This window comes from Muscardinus avellanarius, assembly GCF_963383645.1.
Source record: "Muscardinus avellanarius genome assembly, chromosome: 10".
NCBI lineage: Eukaryota > Metazoa > Chordata > Mammalia > Rodentia > Gliridae > Muscardinus > Muscardinus avellanarius.
Window position 1 is genome coordinate 82,479,476 of NC_137796.1, and position 24,551 is coordinate 82,504,026.

A 24,551-nucleotide genomic window follows, 5' to 3' on the forward strand; every position below is an offset into this window, starting at 1 on the left:
GTCCCTCTATGTCCAAGGAAGGTTGGCTCCAGGACCCTCCCCAGCCCCAGATACCCAAATCCTTGGATGGTCCAAGTCCCTTGTATAAATGGCCTATTGCACAGAACCATGCACATCCTCCATGCACTCTTTTTGTGTGTGTGTGGTACTGAGGATTGAACCCAGAAGCAGTGTCCCTCTGAGCCGCCCAGCTCTTTTTATTGTTTTTGTTTTGAAACAGTGTCTTATTAGATTGTTGAGACTCTTTCCTTGCTGAGGCTCCCCTCCAACCTATGATCCTTAGTCCCCCAAGTTACTGAGATTATAGGTGTGCACCACTGTACCCACTTCCCTTTTTTTTTTTTTTTTTTTGTAGCACTGGGGATTAAACCCAGGGGCATTCTACCTCTAAGCTACACCTCTAGCCCCATCTTATTTTTTGTTTTGAAACTAAGTTGCAGAGGACCTAAATCACTGAAGCTGGTCTCAAGGCTGCACTTCTTCACTTCAGCCTCCCAAGTACTGGGCGCACAAGTATGTGCCACCATGCCTCCATGCCTGGCTTCCTATGTGCACTCAAATCATCTCTAGACAGTTTATAATACCTGATACAATGTAGATGTTAGGTAAATAGTTATACCATATTATTTAGAGTAATAAGAAAAAAATCTGTATGTGTTCAAAATAGTCACAGGCTTTTGTTTATATATATATATATATATATATATATATATATTTATTTATTTATATTTAAGCCTAAGGTTGGTGGAATCTACAGACATGGAACCCATGGGTCTAGCGTGCTTCTTCTCAGATGGGTGGTCTCGGTTCACACCATCAGCTGGGGCGGGGCTAGGCTTAACGCCTGTGATTTTGCTAAGGCCTGCCTCTTCAGCGCTGCCACTCTGCTTTAACCTGCATCTTCTAGAAGCAGCACCCTCTCGCCTCTCCCCAGGATGAACTTGTTTTCCACACTGGCTCCCTGGGACAAGTATTCTTGCCCTCCCTGCTCCTCTCTGGAGATCCGTCATGGGCAGTTGAAATGCCAGTGTGGCCAGGCTGAGAATGTTGGGCTTTGTTAGCGTATGAAGCGGGTGTTGTGAGGCTGGGACAAAAGTGCTCTTGTACTTTCTGGAGGCCAGTCATCCTCCACGGGGCCCTGGGGGGTGGGAGGCACAGCCCAGCCCCCACCAAAGTTAGGCCAAGAGAATCCAGAGGGCGCGGACTTGTCCTCGGTTCTCCTTTAGCACAGGCCTTGCGGGTTGGGATCCCGGGATCATCCGTTTGTTGGCCTTCTTCAGGGCCTCTGATGTCCAGGATCCTGTGTGCCTAAGCTGAGACCCAGCCCGCAGGCCCCTGATGGGCAGCAAGGAGAGGCTGGGCCCCTCTGGGGAGCAGGCAGGAGGACCCTAAAGAGCAAGGGCTACCTAGGGGTGGCAGGGGATCCTGGGTGCCCATTGCCAGTCCCAGCAGGGCCAGCGAGGGAGGGTCACCATAGACCTCTCCCCATAAAACCCACCCTGCCAGGCCTCGGGGAGGGGTGGGTGCTAGGACTTCCCCCAGCTCCCTGGACCTCCTCTCTTTCCCATAGCGATTCTGGCTCATCAACCTGCTCTCCCTGTCTTATTCACAAAAGATGACTCCTCTTTCTCTCTGTTTCTCTCTCCCTCTCTCTCTCTCTCCCTCCCTCTCTCTTTCTCCGGCTTCCCCTTCCCTATATCCCTTCCCCGCATCCCTTCTCCCTGCCCTATCCCTGCTGGGTGGAGCAGACCCAGACGCAGCTGGAGCACGCGCGCATTGGGGAGCTGGAGCAGAGCCTGCTACTGGAGAAGGCGCAGGCCGAGCGGCTGCTCAGAGAATTAGCGGACAACAGGGTAACGCGCCCGCCGCCGCCCATGCCCTTGGTGCCCCTTCGGCTTCTCTGTTTAATTATTTACTCTGTCTTTGGCTACTGTCACCACTCTTTTTTCTTTGATATTCCCTTCTAGGAGGGAGGTAGCGTTTGGAAATGTGTATAGCTCCATGCTCAGGCGAGGCTTCCTGGGGAGGGGGCCAGTCCCCTAGGACTTTGCTCCCAGCTTCTGGCCTCCGTAGCTGAGACCTTAAGACCCCTGTGTGTCACAGTGGGGCTGTGGAAGAGGAGACACGTTAGGGTCTGCAGATCCAGGTTTTTCTAACCCCCAAGGTCATAGACATGGTTGCAGAAAGACCAGGACTGATAGATCTTGGCTGAGAATGTGATGGAGCTTTGGAAAAGTGGGGGTACTCCCAGGGGATGGGACTGTGCCAGCCCCAGGGTCTGGCTGGGTTGGGGAGCCCCAGGAAAGGTCTACATGGGAGTGAGTCCCAGCTCATGGTACTGTGTCCCACATTCCAGGCCTGGCTGGCCCCTCCAGGGCTCTGAGGTCGGCACCCTGTGCAGTCAGCACATCCAATGGCTGGGTGACCCAGGGCAGCTCTCCTGGGGAGAGGCCAGCCAGGCGGTGAGCAGAGATGGGGAGGGAGGCCACCTTCCAGACAGGGTGAGGGTCGGAGCCTATAGGGCCAGTGTCTGCATGTTGGCCACAGTGCACGAGGACACGTGCACACGAGCGTGGACATCTGGAGACACACGGGGGTCTTTTTGCACACACTGGCCATTGCTCAGAGACCACACGTGCTCACGCACTACATGCTTGTAGGCTGCATGCAGAAACCCGCCTCACCAGCAGTGGATGGGGCTGAGGTCCCCCAGGCCCAGGTACCTTGATCTAGGTTTCAATCAGATTACAAAACAAAAACAGGTTCTTTGCACCAAAGGACCTTCAGAATTTTTTAAGTTTGTAAAAGATTTGAAACTGTAAAATGTATCATTTCCCCAGGTGTGGTTTCCAAATAAAAAATATAAAATAGGTCTGGGAGTGTAGCCCGGAGGTAGAAGGGTTCCCAGGAACCCCAGTACCATAAAAAAAAAGTATCATTTCTAGATCAACTGTGATTGAGGTGGTTTTGTGGAGGATGGAGCCTCTGACAGGTCTGGGAGCTTTAATTTTTTGTTGTTTTAAGGCTTGAAAGCAGCACTTCTTTGGCCACCTCGTTCAACCAGCTCCTCTGTCAATCAGACCCTTTCTGCCTGGGCCTCTCTGCAGTAATATAATGCAAAATTCACCTGGCCTGTGCCCTTGAGAAATAATATTAGCTTTGCTAGGCATTCATACAGGCCTGAATCCCAGCTACTTGGGAGGCTAAGGCAGGAAGATTAAAAGTTTGAGACCTGCCTGGGCAATTTTGTGAGACCCTGTCTCAAAATAAAGTAAAAAGTGTTGAGGATGTAGCTCAGTGGTAAAGTACCCTAAGTTCAATCCCCAGCACTTTAAAGAAAAACAAAGTTAGCCAGTCATGGTGGGACCCGCCTGTAACCTCAGTTCTTGGTAGGCTAGACAAGAGGATCACAAGTTTGAAGCCAGCCTCAGCAATTTAATGAGACCTTCGGTAACTTAGCAAGACCGTTTCAAAATTAAAAAATAAAATAAAATAAAAGGACTGGTGGTATAGCTTGAAGGTAGAATGCCCCTGATTCAATCCTCGGTGCTCCCCCCCAAAAAAGGGCTTTAAGAAAGCTGTAACCTAGCCAGGTGTGTGGATGGTGCACACCTATAACCCCGTACCTAGGAGGCTAAGACAGGAGGATTGCAGTTTCAAGAACAGCCTTAGCAGTTTAGCAAGACTCGCAGCAACTTCATGAGACCTTGCTTCAAAATAAACATTTTTTTAAAAGGGCTGGGGGAGCCGGGCGTGGTGGCACACGCTTGTAATCCCAGCATTTGTGAGGCTGAGACCGGAGGATCGCAGTTCGCGGACAGCCTCAGCTACTACTTAGGCCCTCTGCAACTCAGTGAGACCTGGTTTCAAAATAAAGAATAAAAAAAAAATAGGGCAGGGGGTGTAGCTCGGAGGTCAAATGCCCCTGGGTTCCATCTCCAGACCCGCAAACATAAAAAATTAAAAAAATTAAAAGGCCTGGGGGTTTAGCATGGAGGTAGAATACCCCTGGGTTCAATCTCCAGTGCCAAAAAAAGAGAAAAGAAAGCCATAACCTCAAACAGGTATTAAATTTTACCCCATTTGTCCCAAGCCACTTGGACAAATGGGGCCTGTAGTTCTCACATCACTGGGGGTACAGTAGGGCCTCTGAGTATAGCCAGCACCCCAGTTGGAGTGGGCTCCCTCACCTTCTCCGGTTGGGGTTGTCTTGTCCCTGGCCCCCTAACTGGCCCACCGACCCCGTCTCTCTCCCTGTAGCTGACCACGGTGGCCGAGAAGTCACGGGTGCTACAGCTGGAAGAGGAGCTGACCCTCCGGCGTGGTGAGATCGAGGAGCTGCAGCAATGCCTGCTGCACTCGGGCCCGCCGCCCGCCGACCACCCCGAGGCCGCCGAGGCCCTGCGGCTGCGGGAGCGGCTGCTGTCAGCCAGTCAGGAGCGCCAGCGGGAGAGCGGGGCGCTGCGGGAAAAGTACGAGAAGACCCTGAAGGCCTACCAGGCCGAGGTGGAGAAGCTGCGGGCGGCCAACGAGAAGTATACGCAGGAGGTGGCCGCCCTCAAGGACAAGGTGCAGCAGGCCACCAGCGAGAACATGGGGCTCATGGACAACTGGAAGTCCAAGCTGGACTCGCTGGCCTCGGACCACCAGAAGTCCCTGGAGGACCTCAAGGCCACGCTGAACTCGGGCCCAGGCGCCCAGCAGAAGGAGATCGGGGAGCTAAAGGCCGTAATGGAAGGCATCAAGATGGAGCATCAGCTGGAGCTGGGCAACCTGCGGGCCAAACATGACCTGGAGACTGCCGTGCATGTGAAGGAGAAGGAGGGGCTGCGGCAGAAGCTGCAGGAGGCCCAGGAGGAGCTGGCCGGGCTGCAGCAGCAGTGGTGCGCCCAGCTGGAGGCTCAGGCCGGCCAGCACCGGCTGCAGCTGCAGGAGGCCCAGGACCAGTGCCGTGACGCCGAGCTGCGTGTGCAGGAGCTCGAGAGGCTGGACGTGGAGTACCGCGGCCAGGCGCAGGCCATCGAGTTCCTCAAGGAACAGATCTCGCTGGCCGAAAAAAAGATGCTGGACTATGAGCTGCTGCAGCGGGCAGAAGCCCAGAGCAAGCAGGAGGCTGAGCAGCTGCGGGAGAAGCTCCTGGTTGCTGAGAACAGACTCCAGGCCGTGGAGTCCCGGTGCTCTGCCCAGCACACCCACGTAGGCGCTGCCACTCCTGCCGGGCGGGGACGGGGCCCAGCTGGGGAGGGCCTGGGTGTGTGTGGACATCTGTTTGCCAGCCTAGGTAGCACTCCTGTATCCCAGGAGCATCCCAGGGGGGATTGGGAGACACTTGGCTCAGAGGGGGAGCCTCGCCTTCCTTCACTAGAAAGGTGATGGCCAAGCCAGGCGTGGTGGTGCCCAACTGTGATCCCAGTAGTTGAGAGGCTGAGACAGGAAGATTGCAGGTTTGAGGGCAGCCTCACCACGTAGTCAAACTCTTATCAACCAAGCAAGACCCTGTTTCCAAATAAAAATAAATTAGGGCTTGGTGTGTAGCTTGGAGGTAGAATGCCCCTGGATTCAAGCCCAATACTAAAAAAAAAAAAAAGAAGAAGAAGAGTGATGGCCTTGCTGGGCATGGTGGTGCAGGCCTGTAATTCCAGTACTTGGGAGGCTGAAATGATAGGGTTGTAGGATCAAGGACAGCCTCAGCGACTTAGCAAAACCCTCTTTAACTTAGACCCTGTTTCCAAATAAAAAATGAAATAGGGTTGGGGGTGTAGCTCAGAGGTAGAACACCCCAGCGTTCAGTCCCCAGTACCACACACACAGAAGAAGGGTGGGCGGCCTTGGTGATGGTGGGGACCCAGGTGGTCTGAGTGACCCTGCTGGATTCCTCACAGAGCAGGTCTGGAGAGGTGCGTATCATGGAGCACAGGTCCCTTCCCAGCTCCCACTTCACCCCAACATGTCCTGTTCTGTTGTGCAGGCTCCTGGGGATCCCTGTTCCACCATCAAGGCCCTCAGGCCTGGCGCTGTGGAGCAGGCCTGTGTGTGGGAGGAGGCCTCGCCCACCCTGGTGCCCTGCCTGCCCGTCCTAACAAGGCCCCGCACAGTGACCAGCCCCTTCCCCAGAGTGTGTGGGTCCCTTGAACGGGGCGGCCCCAGAGAGGCCTCTGCCACCAAGATCCGTCTTGTTTCAAACCTAGAAATCTCCAAATGTCTGACTCTTCTTCCTTTAGCAGAGCATGTCCTCCAGCCCCTCTCAGGGGCAGCGGTAACCAGACAGCTGTGTCCACTCCATTGAGGCCAGGAGGGGCCTTCTGAGTGGCCCTGGGCACCGCATCTGTGCATGGCCCCACATTACCCACTCCACGTTAGCTCCTAGGTCAGCAAAAATAGACCTGGAGGCTGGGCGTGGTGGTGCACGCTTGTAAATCCCAGTACTTGGGAGCCTGAGACAGGAGGATCCCAGGTTCCAGCAGCCTCAGTTACTTACTGAGGCCCTTGGCAGTTTAGACCCTGTTTTAAAAAAAGAATAAAAAAGCCAGGTGTGGTGGCACGTGCTCCTAATCCCAGCATTTGGGAGGCTGAAACAGGAGGATCACAGTTCATGGATAGCCTTAGCTGCTACTTAGTGAGACCCTCTACAACTCAGTGAGGCCCTGTTTCAAAAGAGAATAAAAAAAAAATAAAAAATAAAAAAATAAAGAGAATAAAAAAAGAGGGCTGAGGGTGTAGCTCGGAGGTAGAATGCCCCTGAGTTCTATCCCCACTACTGCAAAAAAATAAAAATAAAATCAGTTAAAATAGGGCTGAGTGTGTAGCTCAGAGGTAGAATGCCCCTGGGTTCCATCCCCAGTACCGCAAAAAAAAAAAAAAAAAGGGGGGGGGCTTAATTAATCATAACTAATTGGGCTAAAAGCAGGGCTTCGGATGTCTGAACAGAAGTAGGAGGGGCAGGCTGATGGAGGTGACAGTCTTCTCAGCTCTGCTACCTGGTCTGCAGTCCCAGACTCTGGTCGACCGCAGGCTCAGAGGACGAGCAGCAGCACAGGAAGCCTCTGCCAGGAAGCGGCAGGGCGCCCTTGGTCTCTGATATACTTTTTTTCCTTTAATCAACGTTTTTGGCTTCTGGATTTAAACAAAGTAGTAGAAGGGAACTAGCATTTATTGAAGCCCCTCCAGGAGCCGGCCCTGGGTATGGCGGCCAGTGCTTGTTCCATGGGGGAGGTTGGCAGGGGTCTTGTCTCTGGGAGATGATGGAAATAGATCCCCAGGACACATCTCCACCGCGATTAAGGAAGGGTCCATGCAGAGGCTGCTGCACAAGCCATCACCAGGGGACTGGGAGCAGCGGGAGCCTCTCTGTTGCCAGGGCTGTCCGAGTGTGCAGGGTGCACGTGGGCGGCCCAGGAGGGGCCGCAGCCCTTGACAGGACTCTCCTTTCAGATGATCGAGTCCAACGACCTTTCGGAGGAGAAAATCAGAATGAAGGAGACCGTGGAAGGTGAGTGGCCTCTGGGTCAGGGGACCCTGGGCAGAGGGGGAAGGCTGGCTGGGGCCACCCTCTGGCCAGGCTGCAATCTGTTCTGCTGCATAGTGAGAGTTGCATCCTCTGTTCTTCAAGCCTGGAGGAGGGGGCGGCAGCTAGTCGGCGGGCAGGGTGCCATGCACTTCAGTACTGGTTTGGTTTGTTGATTTATTGCTTTGGAGGTTGAACCCAGGGGTGTTCTACCACTGAGATACACACCAAGGCCCTTTTTAAATTTGCAGGGGTGGGGGATACTGAGGATTAAACCCATACATGTTCTGCCTCTGAGCGACATCCCCAGCCCTATTTTATTTTTATTTGGAAACAGGGTCTCACTATGCAAAGGGCCTCAGTAAGTTGCTGAGCCTGGCCTCAAAACTGTGATTCTCCAATCTCAGCCTCCCAAGTACTGGGATTACAAGCATGCACTGCCATGCCTGGCTCCCTTTTTAATTTTTTGTTTGTTTGTTTGTTTGTTTTGTTTTTGTGGGTCTGGGGATGGAACCCAGGGGCATTCAACCTCCAAGCTACACCCCCTGTCCTGTTTTTTATTCTTTATTTTGAAACCGGGTCTCACTGAGTTGCAGAGGGCCTCACTAAGTAGCTGAGACTGTCCACGAACTGCAATCCTCTAGTCTCAGCCTCCCGAATGCTAGGATTACAAGCATGAGCCACCACGTCCAGCTCCTTTTAAATTTTGAAATAGGGACTGGCTAAGTTGCTGAGGCTAGCCTTGAACCTGAGACCCTCTAGCCTCAGTCTCCCAAGTACTGGGATCACAGGCATGCACCATGGCTCCCAGCAGTACTTTTTACTTTTGTTTGGTTTTACTTTTTAAATCTTTTAAATTTTTTAAATCTTTTTTTTGTTTGTTTGTTTTTTTCAGTAGTGTGGATGGAACTGGCCACAAACCTGCAATCTTCCTGTCTCTTTCTCAGCCTCCCAAGTGCTAGGATTATAAGCATGCTCTATGTTAACTTATAAATTCAAGGTTATAACAATAAAAAGACCAACAAGATTTTAATTAATTAATTAATTAATTATTGGTGGTACTGGGGATTGAACCCAGGGATATTCTAACTCCGAGCCACATGCCCAGCCCTAGTTTTTATTCTTTATTTTGAAACAGGGTCTCACCGAGTTGCAAAGTGTCTCACTAGCTGAGGCTGGCTGAGAACGCGGATCCTCCTGTCTCAGCCTCCCAAATGCTGGGATTGAAAGCACGTGCCACCACTCCCGGCTTAACTTAATTTTTAAAACTAGGAGTGAAGCTGGGATGGTTCAAAGGGCATACGTTCAAGGGCCCCTCCCCACCGGTGTGACATGGTGCAGTGTCTGCTGCCTCTGCAGAGGGCCTTTCTGCACGTGCCGGCGGCTGGGTAACCCAGTGGTGCCAGGCCTCCCAATCCGATCAGGCCTGTTCTTTTTTCCACTTAACACTGTCTCAGAGACGGTCCCCAACGCACAGTACATTCTTTTCTCCTGTGCAGAGTGCCCCCTTGTGTGGAGGTGCTGTCTTGCATTCAGCCAGTTTCCTGCTAAGGACTGTCCGTTTTGTTATTGGTATTCTTGGTGCTGGGGATGGAACTCAGGGCCTCACTCAGGCTGGCCAAGCACACTTCCACAGAGCCACACCCCCAGCCCAGCACTTCACTCCTTCCCATGGCCAAATAATACCCCATTGCGTGGATGTGGCTTGCCTTGCTTATCCATTCCTCTGTTGGAGGGCGCTTGGTTCCCACTTTTTTTTTTTTTTTTTTTTTTTTTTTGGTGGTGCTGGGGATTGAACCCAAGGGCATTCCACCTCTGAGCTACACCCCTAGCCCAATTTTTTAAATTCTTTATTTTGAAACAGGGTCTCACCAAGTTGCAGAGGGCCTCACTAAATAGCCGAGGCTGGCCGTGAATCCGGATCCTCCTGTCTCAGCCTCCCAAGTACTGGGATTACAAGCCTGCGCCGCCACACTCGGCTTGGTTCCCACCCTTTGACCGTGGAGATCGGTGCTGCCATGAACACGGGTGTGCACATGCGTGCTGAGTACCTGCCTTCAGTTCTTTGGGCCGCTTACCTAGGAGTGGACTTCTAGGCCAAGTGCTAATTCTGTGTGTGTTTGTTTGTTTGTTCATGGTACTGGGGATGGAACCTAGATGCATTCTATCTCTGCAGGTTTATGGCCAGCCTCAGCTAATTAGTGAGACCCTCTGCACCTCAGACCCTGTTTCAAAATAAAGAATAAAAAAATAGGACCAGGGGTGTAGCTCAGAGGTAGAATGTTCCTGGGTTCCATTCCCAGTGCCTCAAAAAATAAGAAGAAGAAGAATGAGAAGAAGTAATAGTAGTGAGCCGGGCGTGGTGGCGCATGCTTGTAATCCTAACATTTAGGAGGCTAGACAGAAGGATCTCAGTTCGCAGACAGCCTCAGCTACTACCTAGTGAGGCCCTTTGCAACTCAGCAAGACCCTGTTTCAAAATAAAGAATAAAAAATAGACCTGGGGGTGGAGCTCAGAGGTAGAATGCCCCTGGGTTCCATCCCCAGTACCACACACACACAAAAAAAGTAGTAGTAATAGTAAACGTAGGTACAGCCAGTGTGTTTCCAGGCACTTTCCATGCTCATCTTCTTTGGTTTTGTGAGACCAGCCATCATGGAACTCAGGTGACCGGTGACGTGGCCGCCCTTGTTTTAACTCGATGACCAAGTGCCCTCCCTAATAGGGTCTTGAGAGGAGGGCCACCCACTTACCCGCTGGCCCACGCCATTGGCACTGGAGTGTTGAGGGCTTCTCTCTCCCTTCCTTCCCTAGGCCTGCAGGACAAGCTCAACAAGAGGGACAAGGAGGTGGCAGCCTTGACATTGCAGACTGAGCTACTCAGGGCCCAAGTAAGTGGTAAGTCTCCCTCCCGCAGGGCCGCTGCGGGGCCCCAGGCCGTGAGGCACAGAGCTGGGTGACTCAGGAGACCCTCCACTCCGCTCTAAGGAGATGGCAGCCCGGCCAGCTCACCTGCCCAGACGTGCCCTGAGGTAGCAGCCAGTGGGCTGAAGAGAATTAGGGAAGGGGAGGGCTCAGAACCAGAGCTAAATTCCTTGCATTTCCCCCACCCCCAAGTTCTCTCTTTTCTCTGGTCCTAAAGATGTTAGTGTCTTACAGGGCACTCAGACACAGTCTACCTGCCCCTGGCCCTCAGGAGAAACTAGAATGATTGCAGGATTGGGGAAGGGATGCTGTTGACAGCCAGAATGAGACACAGAGAGGGGGCAGGCCAGGCGTGGTGGCTCATGCCTGTCATCTCAGAACTTGGGAGGCTGTGACAGGAGGATCGCAGGTTCAAAGCCAGCCTCAGCAACTTAGCAAGACCTTCAGCAACTTAGTGAGACCCTGTTTCCAAATAAAAAATGAAATTGGCCTGGGGATGTAGCTCAGAAGTAGAATGCCCCTAGTTCAATCCCCAGCACCACAAAAAAGAGGGCAGCCAGGGAAAGGCGGGGGTCAGGAGAGGTGGGGGTCACATGACTGCGTGGCAAGCAGGCCCTGCTTCCCTCTACCAGAATCCCTGCGGTGGTGGCCCTCGGACAATGCCCCTCCTGGGGGATGGTTCCCACCCCAGTCCCCGCCACATTTGCCTGGCTTTACGGGTCTCAGCTTGGCGTGTCCTCCCCGACCTCCGAGGACCTCGGAGACCCTGGCGCTTCTGAAACTACTCCATGAACTGTCACCATCACCCCCCACCCGAGAAAACCAGCACCCAGACCTGGGCCCCTGGGAGTGAATTCCTAGAGGATCCCAACCCGGTCCCTCCTTTCCCTGCCGGCCATCCCCAGCGCTGGAGAGCAAGTACAAGTCTGGGGAGAAGAAGATGGACTCGCTCCTGAAGGAGAAGCGGCGCCTGGAGGCGGAGCTGGAGGCCATGAACCGGAAGACCCACGATGCCTCGGGCCAGCTGGTCCTCATCAGCCAGGAGCTGCTGCGGAAGGAGCGGTGAGTCATCCTGGGCCACGCGTGACCTCCCTCCCGCCCCGGCCCTCGCTCCACCCAGCGTTAGCCAATCTTCCCCAGACACGGAGGGAGGGAGGGACCCGGGGACAGGCAGCTGGATCCACAGTGGTCACTGCGTTCTCTACCAAGTACAGACATAGCCTCAAATCCTTAACACAGATCTCCAAACACAGTCAAAGGAAAGATGAATGCCTCCCTGACTTTTTGGGTTTCAGGGACCCCTTTAAACTCAACACCACAAAATTATTGTGCTTCCCCAGGGATCTGTTGTTTATTCTGTATTTACCCTATTAGAAATTAAAACAGAAATTTTAAGGTTTTTTTTATATGTGGTACTAAGGATTGAACCCAAGGGCATTCTACCTCCAAACTGTATCCCCAGCCCTTTTTATTTTTATTTTTGTCTATGGCACTAGGAATTGAACCCAGAGGCATTCTACCTTTGAGCTATACCCCCAGCCCAATTTTATTTCTTATTTGGAAACAGGGTCTCACTAGGTTGATGAAAGCCTCACTACTTGCTCAACTATCATCGAGCCCATAATCCTCGTGTCTCAGCCTCCCAAGTACTGCGATTACAGGTGTGTGCCACCATGCCTGGGTTAATTTTTTATTTTGAAACAGGGTCTCACTAAGTTACTGTATACTGGCCTCAGAGGCAGGACATCCCTGGATTCAATCCTCCATACCATAAATAATAACAGTAATAATAAGCCAGTTGTATGTAATGTAAATAATATGCCTTTGATAAAAAGTAGATGTTTAGCCAGCATGATGGTGCATGCCTGTAATCCCAGTACTTATGAGGCTGAGACAGGAGGGTTGCAGGTTCACAACCAGCCTCAGCAATTTAGTGACATTTTGTTCCAAAATAAAAGATAAAATAGGAGTGGGAGTTTAACTCAGAGGTAAACTGCCCCTGGGTTCCATCCCCAGCACCACATACACACACACACAAATAATAATAATAATAATAATAATAATAATAATAATAATAATAACAATAACAACGACGACGACAATAAGCCAGGCATGGTGGCACACACTTGTAATCCCAGCATTTGGGAGGCTGAGACCAGAGGATCACAGTTTGCAGCTAGTCTCAGCTATTTAGTGAGGCCCTTTGCAACTCAGTGAGACCCTGTTTCAAAATAAAGAATAAAAAATAGGGCTGGGTGTAGCTTGGAGGTAGAATGCCCCTGGGTTCCATCCCCAGTACTGCAAATAATAATAACAACAACAACAAGGCCGGGCGCGGTGGTGCACGCTTGTACAATCCCAGCATTTGGGAGCAGAGACTGGAGGTTCACAGACAGCCTCAGCAAGGCACTTTGCAATGCAATGAGATCCTGTTTCAAAAATGACTAAAAAAGCCGGGCGTGGTGGCGCACGCTTGTAATCCCCGCGCTTGGGAGGCAGAGACAGGAGGATCGCGCAGGTTCGAAGCCAGCCGCACGCGCTGGCTTAGGAGACCCTGTTTCCAAATATAAAATGTAAAAAGAGGTCTGGGCGTGTAGCCCGGAGGTAGAAGGGCTTCCAGGAACCCCAGTACCACAAAAAAAAAAAAAAAAGACTAAAAAAGCCGGGCATGGTGGCGCATGCTTGTAATCCCCGCGCTTAGGAGGTGGAGACAGGAGGATTGCACAGGTTCGAAGCCAGCCGCGCTGGCTTAAGAGACCTTGTTTCCAAATAAAAAGTATAAAATAGGTCTGGGAGTGTAGCCCGGAGGTAGAAGGGCTTCCAGGAACCCCAGTACCACCAAAAAAAAGACTAAAAAATAGGGCTGGGTGTGTAGCTTGGATGCAGAATTCCCCTGGGTTCCATCCTCGGTATTGCAAAATAATAATAGTAATAATAATAACAATAAATGTTTTCTGGAACAAAAACGTTTAGTGAGGAGAACAGCATCATTTTATGGTTTTACATAAATCCCTGGATTCCTGTATCTTCTACATTCATTCTTTGTGATTTGTTGTTTGGGCTCAAGCATATTATGAAAATCTAACCTTACATGGACATGAAGCTGGAAAAGAAAGGAGGATTTCAGTACCTTTTTCAGATGATCATCAATACGCCATGTCACTCCAGGGAAAATCAATGCTATGCCAGCCTTGGCAACTTAGTGAGACTTGCAGCAGTTTAGCAAGACCCTTTTTCAGAATAAAAAGGGCTGGGAGGTAGCAGGGAGGTAGAATGCCCCTGGGTTCAACCCCCAGTACGAATGAATGAATGAATGAATGAATGAATGAATGAGCGAGCGAGCTTGGACAGCACCCAGCTGAGCCTCAGCAGAGCCCATCCAGTCCCGGCCAGGGCGCCTCTGGTCATGGGTCTGGCCCTCTGCGTCTCATCCTCAAGCCCAGTTTGTTATCCTTCGGGGAATGACTCTTCAGCTCTCAGCCTCCCGGACTTGTCAGAGTTAAAGGCATCTCTCTGAGCTATGAGCATTTTTTGCAAGTGATGCTGATTCCTCCCTGCCCATCCTGCCCACTAAGCCAGCTGTACAAACTAGAGGTCGCTGTGGTGGATTTCTTTAGACCTAGAAAATGTGAAGTGTTGGCAACATAGAGAGGCCCTCCGCAACTTAGTGTGAGACCTTGTTTAGAAATAAATAAAGTCAGGCCTGGTGGCACATGCCTGTGATTCCAGCACTTGGGAGGCTGAGACAGACGAAGATCGCAGGTTGGAGGACTGCCTCAGCAAGCAGTGAGACTCATCAAGCTAGCGAGACCCTGTTTCAAAATAAAAACAACATAGGACTGGGGGTGTAGCTCAGAGATAGAATGCCTCTGAGTTTAATTCTCTGTAGCCAATAAATAAAAAGCAATAATAAAATAGAGCTGGGGGTGTAGCTTAGAGGCAGAATGCCCCTAGGTTCAATTTCCTGTATCAGAAGGAAAAGGAGAGAGGGAGGAGAGAGAGAGGGAGGGAGGGAGGGAGGGAGAGAGAGAGAGAGAGAGAGAGAGAGAGAGAGAGAGAGTGTGTGTGTGTGTGTGTGTGTGAGTTAATTAGTAAGTTAGTTGGCCTGCTCAGGAGGGCAGTAGGCACGGGCCAGAAGGCAACTCAGGAGCACAGTGGACAGCTCCGCCCCTGCAGTTGCACCCAGGCCGCCTCTCTGACCTCCCTGGGGATTTCAGCCTCCATGCCCAGCCTTGGTCTCACCTTCCCAGAGGGGTCTTTCCTAACTGTCCTGGCCACAGGGATGCTTCCCGGCCCTGAGTCTCCGTGGAGCTCTCAGGAGGTTTTCCCCTTAATCCGTTGTCTTTGTTTCTTTCTTTGTCCCAGTTTTGGTTTTTGGGAGTTGGTTGCTTGTTTTTCCGGTGCCAGGGGTAGAGCCCACGGTGTCACAAACACTGGGCAAGCCCCTGAGCTCCAGCGCCATCTCCGCATCAGCTGGCGTTGGATTTCCCAAGGTCCTCAGCAGCAGCCCCTTTCCTCCAGCCCAGCCTCGCTGTCGGCAGGCTCCCTCTTCCTCCAACCCTTACCACTTGTGTGAGTCTTACCCTCTGCTGGGTCCTTTTCCAAGGTGCAGTCCATGCCTCAAGGAGTAGTTCATAGGCCCTGGAGATTGGAGGCGCAGGACAGAGTGCGCAGCCCGTCCTGGTGGGTGTAGGCCACAGAGGGCCCCTCGACACTCCTGTGGTGCTTAGGATGGGGCGGGAGATCAGCAGGAGCGCTTTGACGACCGAAACACACTCTCCGTCAAACAGCAGCTCAGACTGGTGGCAGTTCCTTTCCCCATGTAACAAGAAGTCTGGAGGTGGCTGTGACTGGCATTTGGTTCAGGGACTTAAAATATCAGTGTCAGACAGGTGTGGTGGCACACGCCTGTAATCCTAGTACTTGGGAGGCTGAGACAGGAGGATTGCAGGCTCAAGGCCTGCCTTGGCAACTTATTGAGGCCCTCCGCAACTTAGTGAGACCCTGTTTCAAAATAAAAAGTAGAAAAAGCAACCAAAAAAAAAAAAAAAAACCCAGGACCGGCACTGTTTTTAGAATGGCCACGGGTTCAATCCCCAATACCACCCCCTCCCTACACATGCAGACGAATATGTTTGCCGCTCTCCTTGCCTCTGCTTCATGGTACAGGGTGGCTGCTGAAGCTCCAGTCATCCTCACAGAGCAAGAAGGAGGGAAAAAGAAAAGGGGGTAGGACCAGCAGGTTTCTATTTTGCTGTCAACTAAGGGAGTTTCCCTCAATAGTGTATGCAGGAGAAGGCTTAGAAAGGACCACATGCTCCATACTCTGTCCGTGGCAGGCATTGCTAATCCATCGCTGCACTAATTGCTAATCCATTCCTGCAAACACATACATGGCCTGAGAGCCATTCTCATCAGTGTTCCAGGCAGCGACTGCCAGTTGATGAAGCATTGACGTGGAAAATAAAACTCATCTGACATCAGGCGTTTAAAATATTTTGCCACATGAGATCTTTTGAGTGAATGTTTAAAATATTTTAATTATGTTCTCTCTCTCCTTTTTCTCTTGTGCTGGGGATGAAAACCAGGGCTTTGTTCTTACTAGACAAGTGTTCTTCCACTGAGCCACACCCCCGACATTTATTCTTTTCCTTTTTCTTTTTATACTGAGAGTTGAACCCGGGGGCATTCTACCTCTGAACTACCCCCCTAGCTCTGATTTATTTTTTTTATTTTGAAACAGAGTCTCACAGTTGCTGAGACCTGTATAAAGTCGCTTAGGCTGGCCTTGAACCTGTGATCCTCCTATCTCATGTTCCCAAGTATTGGAGTTACAGGTGTATACCACCATGCCCAGCACCCTTATCTCTTCTTTTAAAAACCAAACCTTATAAACAGTGTCGGGAGGACCAAGTCCTTTGACCATCCCATGTCCTGGCCCTGGCCCCTCCTGGGTGGCGGCTGAATGCTCTCAGGCCCCATCCTTCCACTCTGGCCCCCTTCGCACAGACGGTGGGTGGCCGGTGTCCTCCCCATGGGTCGTGAGTCCTCCAGGCACAGTGGCAGAGCACGGGAGCTGGGGGCAGGCTGACGCTACTCACCCGTACCCCTCTACCCCCAGGAGCCTGAATGAGCTGCGGGTGTTGCTGCTGGAGGCCAGCCGCCACTCCCCGGGGCCCGAGAGGGACCTGAGCCGCGAGGTGCACAAGGCCGAGTGGAGGGTCAAGGAGCAGAAACTCAAGGATGACATCCGGAGCCTGCGAGAAAAGCTGAGCCGGCTGGTACGTAGTGGTGGCAGGGCCTCACCCGGGGACAGCCAGTCATTGAGACGATGAGGAGAGAAGGCCCCAGAGGACCACGGGCAGGGTCACGACGGTGCGGGTGGAGGGACTGCAGCACCCTTTTTGCAGACGTCCTGGGTGCGGCCTGGAAGAGGCAGCGTCAAGGAAAACCTCCCCACTGTCTGACCCCACTAGAGGCAGGATGGGGCTGTGCAGGTAGAAGCTCCCCATGCAGGGAAGTCATCAGCCAGGAACCAGTGCCTTTTTTGCTCAGGGTCGTGCTGTGGAGAGTCATACAGGTTTCACAAAGGAGACTAGAACCTGCAAGTCTCCTCCAGCCCCCGGGCCTGCCTTGCAGAGATCCCTTCTCTGTTATGAACGGGAACCTGAGTTTGTGCTGAGCGAGACTGATGCCGCTGGCAGCACTGTCCCGCCTCAGCCCTCAGTGCTTGGCATTCATGACAAGCCTGTGGTGGTCTCCGGGCTGGGCGGGGTCCTGGAGAACCGGCCTCACTGCCCCTGCCCACCAGAACTCCAGCACACTGGGAAGGAGAAAGGAGGAAACGGGTCCCAGCCCAGGGGAGCTCACAGGCTGCGGGAGAGGCCAGGCAAGGCTCCACAGCCCCGGTGGGTGCTGGGTTCTGGTTTCCGGTTCCCTCTGGTCCTCTGGGCTGGCAGATCCAAGTGACAACAGGAGGAGACAAGGGCCCCAGTGGTGGGGGCTGGGGAGTTTTACCCACCCTTGCAGCTGTCCCTGGGCGGGGGGGGGGGGGGATGCTAAGCTCAGACTTCTCCCTGGGGGCCCAGCTGGTTCAGCTTCCTTGGGAATGTGCCCTCACCCCCCACCCCAGCAGCCTCCTATCATCCCCCCCACACTGTGTGCCGCCTCTGGAAGGATGTGGTGATGTCCAGAAGCTCCCTGAACGGAAGAGGGCTCTGGGTGACAGGAGGGCAGAGCGGGACCAGGAGGCCAGCCTTGGGTGCACCTCGGGATGCCTTGAGGGGAGGGCAGCCATGGCAGCTGACAGATGGGTGCCTTGGCTTGGGGTCATGAAGAGGTCACCTGGGCTTGGGGTGAAAGGGGCTGAGAAGTTGTCTGGTACTGTGGGTCAGGTAGAACAGAAGACGTGGGAGGCACGTCCTGGGCTTCAGAACTCGGAGGAGGTAGGTGAGCCAGAAGGGTGATGCCCAGAGCTGAGGTGGAACAGAAGAGTTCTCACTACTCCGAGACCCTCCTAGCACACACGTGCACGCGCGCAAGGATAGGTGCTCGCACACGAGTACACGTGCTCCTCCGTCCCAGGACAAGGAGAAGGCCCTGTCGGATCAGAGGCGCTACTCGCTCATCGACCCGGCCTCGGCGCCCGAGCTGCTACGGCTGCAGCACCAGCTGATGAGCACGGAGGACGCGCTGCGGGACGCGCTGGACCAGGCCCAGCAGGTGGAGAAGCTCATGGAGACCTTGAGGAGCTGCCCTGACAAGGCCCAGGTGCGCCCCTGACCAGCGGAGCTGGGGAGGGTGGCCCTGTTCAGCCCTCTGGGAGTCCCAACCCAAGAGGTACCTTGGTCCGTGAGGGTGTCAGACTGAGAGGGGATGCGCCTGAGCCCCGGGAGGCTTGGGTTGGGGGTCCTGGGAGCCCCTCCCCCGCGGGTCCCTCCGGGAGACATCGCCATCTAGTGGGTGGATCTGGAACTGCGGCCTGGTGCAATCTGCTCAGCGGCTTCCGCCTCTTCCAGACCATCGGCAGCCCTGGTTCTACAAACGGCATCCACCAGCAAGACAAAGCCCAGAAACAAGAGGTGAGGGCACCAGCCTCCCCACACCTCCTCTGAGCAGGCAGGCCTCGGAGGATATCCTGAGAAGTCACTGAGGATACATAGGGTCAAGGGTGCCTTGTGCCAGGAGTGTAATACAGTGGGGTGGTTCAGTGTGGGCAGCTGCTTTCCTTCTTCCTGCTCCTTCTCCATTACTTACTTACTTTCTCTCTCTCTCTCTCTCTCTCTCTTTTTTTTTTTTTTTTTTTTTTTTTTTTTTTGGTGGTACTGGGGATGGAAACCAGGGGCCTTCTACCTCAGGCTACACTCCCAGACCTATTTTATATTTTATTTGGAAACAGGGTCTCTTAAACCAGTTGAGGCTGGCTTTGAACCTGCACGATCCTCTTGTCTCAGCCTCCCAAGTGCGGGGATTACAAGTGTGCGCCACCATGCCCAGATTTTTTTTTTTTTTTTTTTACAGTACTAGGGATTGAACCTAGGGGCATTCTACCTCTAAGCTATACCTCCAGCCCTATTTTTTTATTCTTTATTTTGAAACAGAATCTCACTAAGTTGCAGAGGGCCTCACTAAGTAGCCGAGGCTGTCCTCAAACCGTGATCCTCCTGTCTCAGCCTCCCAAGTACTGGGATTCTAGGTGAGCACCACCACGCCCAGCTTATTCCTTATTTTGGAATGCAGTCTCACTAAATTGCAGAGGGCCTAAGTAACTAAGGCTAGCCAAACACCTGCGATCCTCCTGTCTCAGCCTCCCAAGTACTGGGATCACCATGTCTGGCTTCTTTCCAGTTTATAAAAACTTCCTTAAGCCAGGCGTGGTGGTGCACACTTGTAATCCCAGCATTTGGGAGGCTGAGACAGGATTGAGGTTTGTGGACAGCCTCAGCTATTAAGGCCCTTTGCAACTCAGTGAGATCCTGTTTCAAAATAAAGAATAAAAAATAGGGCTGGGGTGTCACTCGGAGGTAGAATGCCCCTGGGTTCCATCCCCAGTATCACAAAATGGGGGGAGGGTTAGCCAGGCAGGGTGGGCACGCCTATAATCTCAGTACTTGGGAAGCTGAGAAAGGAGAACCACATAGCCGGGCGTGGTGGCGCAGCTTGTAATCCCCGCGCTTGGGAGGCTGAGACAGGAGGATCGCGCTGGTTCGAAGCCAGCCGCGCTGGCATAAGAGACCCTGTTTCAAAAATATAAAATAGGTCTGGGAGTGTAGTCCGGAGGTAGAAGGGTTTTTTTTTTTTTTGTGGTACTGTGGAACCCCAGTACCACAGAAAGGAAAGAAAGAAAGAAAGAAAGAAAGAAAGAAAGAGAGAGAGAGAGAGAGAGAGAGAGAGAGAAAGAAAGAAAGAAAGAAAGAAAGAAAGAAAGAAAGAAAGAAAGAAGAACCACAGGTTGGGGGCTGCCTCAGCAAGTAGTGAGACTCATCAACCTAGAGCCAGGTGTGGTGGCACACCCTTGCAATCCCAGTACTTGGGAGGCTGGGACAGAAGGATCGCACAGGTTCGAAACCAGCCTCAGCTACTTAGTGAGGCTCTCAGCAACACAGTGAGACCCTGTTTCCAAATAAAGTAGAAAATAGGTCTGGGAGTGTAGCCCCAGAGGTAGGAGGCCCTTAGGTTCTATCCCCAGTATGACTAAAACAAAAACAAAATATTTAAAAAAGGGGCTAGGGGTGTAGCTCAGAGGTAGAATGCCCCTAGGTTCTGTCCCTAGCTAAACACACATATACACACACACACACCACAACTTCCTTATTACAAAGTAATACATACCTATGAAGAACCTTCTGGAAGAAATAGAAAAATGTATAGAGCCAGCATGGTCACAGATGCTTGTAATCTCAGTACTTGGAAGGCGGAGACAAGAGGATCACAGATTTTAGGCCAATCTCAGCAACTCTTAGCAAGACCCTGTTTCAAAATAAAAAATAAAATAGGGCTGGGAGTGTAGCTCAGAGTTAGAATGCCTTTGGGTTTAAGTTTCAGTACCCCCTCCCCAAAAAAAAGTATAAAGAAGAAAATACCAGCAGCAGGCCTTTCACCCAGAGAACCATTATTCTGTGTGTTCATGGGTATATTAACTTATTTTAAAATAATCTTAATTCTATGCATGCATGTATATGTGTGTTTATATTAAATTATTTAGAAATAATTTCAAACATTGTCCTAACATACTGTTTTATTTCTGCCTGTATCTCTGAGGTACATTGTTCTTCTAAGCTATACCCTTTTTTCTTTTTTTTTTGGGGGGTGGTACTGGGGGTAGAACCCAGGGGCTTTCTACCTCCAGGCTACACTCCCAGACCTATTTTATATTTTGTTTGAAAACAGGATCTCACTAAGTTGCTGAAAGCTTCACTAAGTAACTGAAGCTGGCTTCGACCTGTGTGATCCTCCTGTCTCCCAAGCGCTGGGATTACAAGTGTGCACCACCATGCCTGGCTTATTTCTTATTTTAAAATAGAGTCTTACCCAGGTGTGGTGGCACACGCTTGTCATCCCAGCATTTGGGAGGCTGACACAGGAGAATCTGGGTTCACGGCCAGCCTCAACTACTTAGTGAGGCTCTTTGCAACTCAGTGAGACTGTATTTCAAAATAAAGAATAAAGCCAGGCGTGGTGGTGCACATTTGCAATCCCAGCATTCGGGAGGCTGAGACCAGAGGATCTCAGTTCGCAGACAGCTTGAACTCCTTACTGAGGCCCTCTGCAACTCAATGAGACCCGGTTTCAAAATAAAGAATAAAAAATAGGGCAGGGGCTGTAGCTCGGAAGTTGAATGCCCCTGGGTTCCATCCCAGACTCACAAAAAAAAGAATAAAAAAACGCCGGACGTGGTGGTGCACGCTGGTAATCCCTGCGCTTGGGAGGCGGAGACGGGAGGATGGCACAGGTTCGCATGTTTGAAGCCAGCCGCGCTGGCTTAGGAGACCCTGTTTCCAAATAAAAAGTATAAAACAAAAAATGGGTCTGAGAGTGTAGCCTGGAGGTAGAAGGGTTTCTAGGAACCCCAGTACCACCAAAATAAATAAATAAATAAAAATATGGCTGGGGGTATAGCTCAGAGGCGGAATGTCCCTGGGCTCCATCCCCAGGACTACAAAAATTAAAAAATAAAATAAAATAGGGCTTTGTAAATTGCTGCGGTTCTTGCTAAACTGCTGAGACTGTCCTCCTGTTTCTGCCTCCCAAGTACCAGGAGGCATGTTCTACCCCACCCGGCTTATTATTATTATTATTATTATTATTATTTGTAACAGGGTCTTGCTCAGTTTCCTTAGCCAGCTTCAAACTTTCCATCCTCCTGCTTCAGCCTCTCGAGTCTCCGCACAGTGTTGCTTTTCCGGGGTGCCCGGGCCCCACCCTCTCCTCACACAGCTACCACAGCCTTTACCCACAGGTGTCCCTGTTCTTTCGCCAGCCCCTGTCTGGGGCCAGCCCTGTCCTGGCTTGCTGTGTGATCAGGGCAGGTGAGGCCGGAGCTGGACACAGAACCTGCATTCTCCTTGTCCTCCAGCTCTGGACCGCAGCCACTGACTGGGGTCAGGAGAGGCTCTGCCGCAGGGGTGGAGGCCTGGGAGGCAGCCGGGAGCAGACAGGGACCCACCAGCAGGGTAGAGGTAGCGGCAGGCAGAGCGGGCCCCTGGGAGTTGATGTCTGTGCTAATGAGGCTTTGTCCTCCTGGCTGCGCAGGGCTCAGATGAGGAAACTGAGGCTGCGAGTCTCTGGTTTTCATTTTCTCCCATCCAGCTGCCTGGCTGGCACTCGGGGCTCCTTGTCAAACCCACGCATTTCCTTCCCAGGGCCTCGGCCATGTGCTATTCTTGCTACCCAGAAGCTTTTCTTCCTGAAGCTTCCTTGTCCTTCGCGCCCCCCCCCTTTTTCTTTCTGTACCGGGACTGGAACCCAGGGGCATTCTACCTCCGAGCTACATCCCCAGCCCTGTTTAATTTTGAAACAGGGTCTTACTATGTTGCAGAGGACCTAAGTTGCCGAGGTTGGTCATGAACCTGTGATCCTCCTGTCTCAGCCTCCCAAGAACTGAGAATGCGCCACCACACCCGGCTCCCGTCAGGCTCTTGAAGACTCGGGCTCATGAAACCTTTGCTCTCTCTAGGACAAGCACTGACCCTGAGGGACACCGCAGAGCAGCCCAGCTCACTCCAGAGCCCCGCCAGGTGCCAGTGGCACCCCCTCCAGACAGGGGCCAGGACTGTCACTTTGGAGACAAGACAGTGTTTGTAACAATAATGTACTCACCGCCGCGGACAATCCCCTGCCCCGACCCCCTGCCGGACCAGGAGGCTTCCTCAAGCACCACCTTCCGTAGATGGCGGTACAGCCCTGCCTGGCCCCGGGACCTAACCTCAGCCCAGGCACCCAGCGGCTTCTGGAGTTTGTTTAGGGAGACTGAAGAGGCCCATCAGGGTTCTCTCCCCAGAGCAAGATGCCCTGAGGTCCAACTGGGTACCTGGGCGCTTCCTGTCTCTCTTTCCTTCCCTTCTCCCGGGAAGGGCCGGCGCAGGGCCCGACATCTCCCTGCAGGCTTGGAAGACAGACGCCCCGTCTCAAAGTCAGGTGCAGGCCTCTTTCTGCAGCCTTTTCCAGGCCAAGGCTTTCCCCAGGGCTCCCTGTCCCCACTTGCTGAGCCTCCTTCAAACAGTGGTACAAGTTCCCCTCGGCCTCCGCGCAGTGAGGGCTTGGGTTCAAGGTGTTGAGGAAACAGGGTCCCTCCTCCCTGGTACCAGCACCAGCACACTTGCACCTCCTGGCTGCTGGCGGGAGTGTGTGCAGCCAGCGGCAGTATTAGGGGAGCCTGGAAGCCCCTCTCCCGGTCCCCACCACGACCCTGGGTGAGCCCTGGCTTGCTTGGTCATCAGTGATGCCATGTCCCCCGTAGGACCGTGCACGCCGAGGGACCAGGGTGCACACACACCTGGCCGTGGGGATGGGGCGTTTGCAGTCACCCATACACAGGCTCTGGTTCCGGGACCGGCAGGGCCGTGCCCGCAATGCTGCCAGCCTTCTTGCAAGCTTTGTATACACACGAGGGCACACATGATGGAGCGTTTAGAGACGTGTGCGCCACACACTGCAGGACACACACAGCAACAGCCCCCCCCCCCCAACCTCCCCAGGCCAGCTCTTCCGCCCTGCGCCTCCTCACGCAGAGGTCCCCGCGCCCACACCACCCCTGCAGTCCCGGGGCACCGGAGAGGGAGGCTCGGCGCCTCATCTTGGCTCTCCAGAGTCCACAGGACGGTTCCCAAGTCCTCGGGCCGGCCTGGTGAGCGCAGCCCGGTGCCGGCAGGTGGTGCTCGTGCTCTTGCTCGTGGGGGGGGCGCTCGTCAGCTCACCCCTCCCGCTCCCTGCAGGCTTCGGGTAGCTCTCGCATGCAGTTAACAACAGTAGCCTAGAATCGATGCTCTAGTGGCCTAACCCAGAGTCGGATACTGTTCTTTACAGCAAAATCAGGCAGCCGTGCCCATCCTCCAGGAGGCGCTGATTAGTCCACTAACAGCCAGAGGCCTAGAGGGCGCCCGGAGGGCGGAGACGGGCGGGTGTGCAGGTGGCAGGCCTAGGAGGGTCGATTGCGCTCGGCCCTCCCGGGCATGGCTTGGCCTCCTGCCCTCCCCAGGCCTTCCCCTCAACCCCTCCCCAGTGGAATTGTGGAAGTGTGGCGAGTCCGTGTTCGGGACAATAAAGCTTGTGACTGAGGTGCAGGACCCTTGCAGCGTCTGCTTCTCTCTGCGGGCACCTAAGGCTTTGCCAAGGGAGCTGCCGGGCACCCTGGTGCCAGGAGCTGGTCCTCACACTGCCAGCTAATTCCTACCCTGCCCTGCTGTGAGGGGCTGGCTTCAGGGAGTCCTGGGGCAGAGATGTCTAAGGGGAAGCTCCCCAGACCTAAGACAGGACAGGAGGGGCGCCAGAGGTGGGGGCGGCGGGGAAGCTACGCTTTGCACCTGACCCAAAGTCGCAGATAGGCCTGAAGGGAAAACACCGAGCAGCCCTGACCTGTGCGCAGTGAGGGGTCAGCTAACACACGACTCCGGCGTTCGTTGA

The 24,551-nt window shown here is 53.0% G+C and overlaps 1 protein-coding gene across 1 annotated transcript in view; it reads left to right on the plus strand.

Annotated features, from left to right (window-relative positions):
• CLIP2 (CAP-Gly domain containing linker protein 2) overlaps nt 1-24,314 on the plus strand; it is a gene marked incomplete at both ends in the record, with an annotated part of 58,490 nt that extends 34,176 nt beyond the window's left edge. The window contains 12 exons of the mRNA XM_080703879.1: nt 1,749-1,853; nt 4,261-5,196; nt 7,432-7,489; nt 10,320-10,403; nt 11,336-11,492; nt 16,552-16,711; nt 18,015-18,200; nt 18,449-18,511; nt 22,006-22,108; nt 23,660-23,835; nt 23,955-24,057; nt 24,151-24,314. Coding sequence (XP_080560005.1) covers nt 1,749-1,853; nt 4,261-5,196; nt 7,432-7,489; nt 10,320-10,403; nt 11,336-11,492; nt 16,552-16,711; nt 18,015-18,200; nt 18,449-18,511; nt 22,006-22,108; nt 23,660-23,835; nt 23,955-24,057; nt 24,151-24,314 — 2,295 coding nt within the window. The remainder of the gene's footprint in view (nt 1-1,748; nt 1,854-4,260; nt 5,197-7,431; nt 7,490-10,319; nt 10,404-11,335; nt 11,493-16,551; nt 16,712-18,014; nt 18,201-18,448; nt 18,512-22,005; nt 22,109-23,659; nt 23,836-23,954; nt 24,058-24,150) is intronic.
• Between the last annotated feature and the right edge of the window lie 237 nt (nt 24,315-24,551).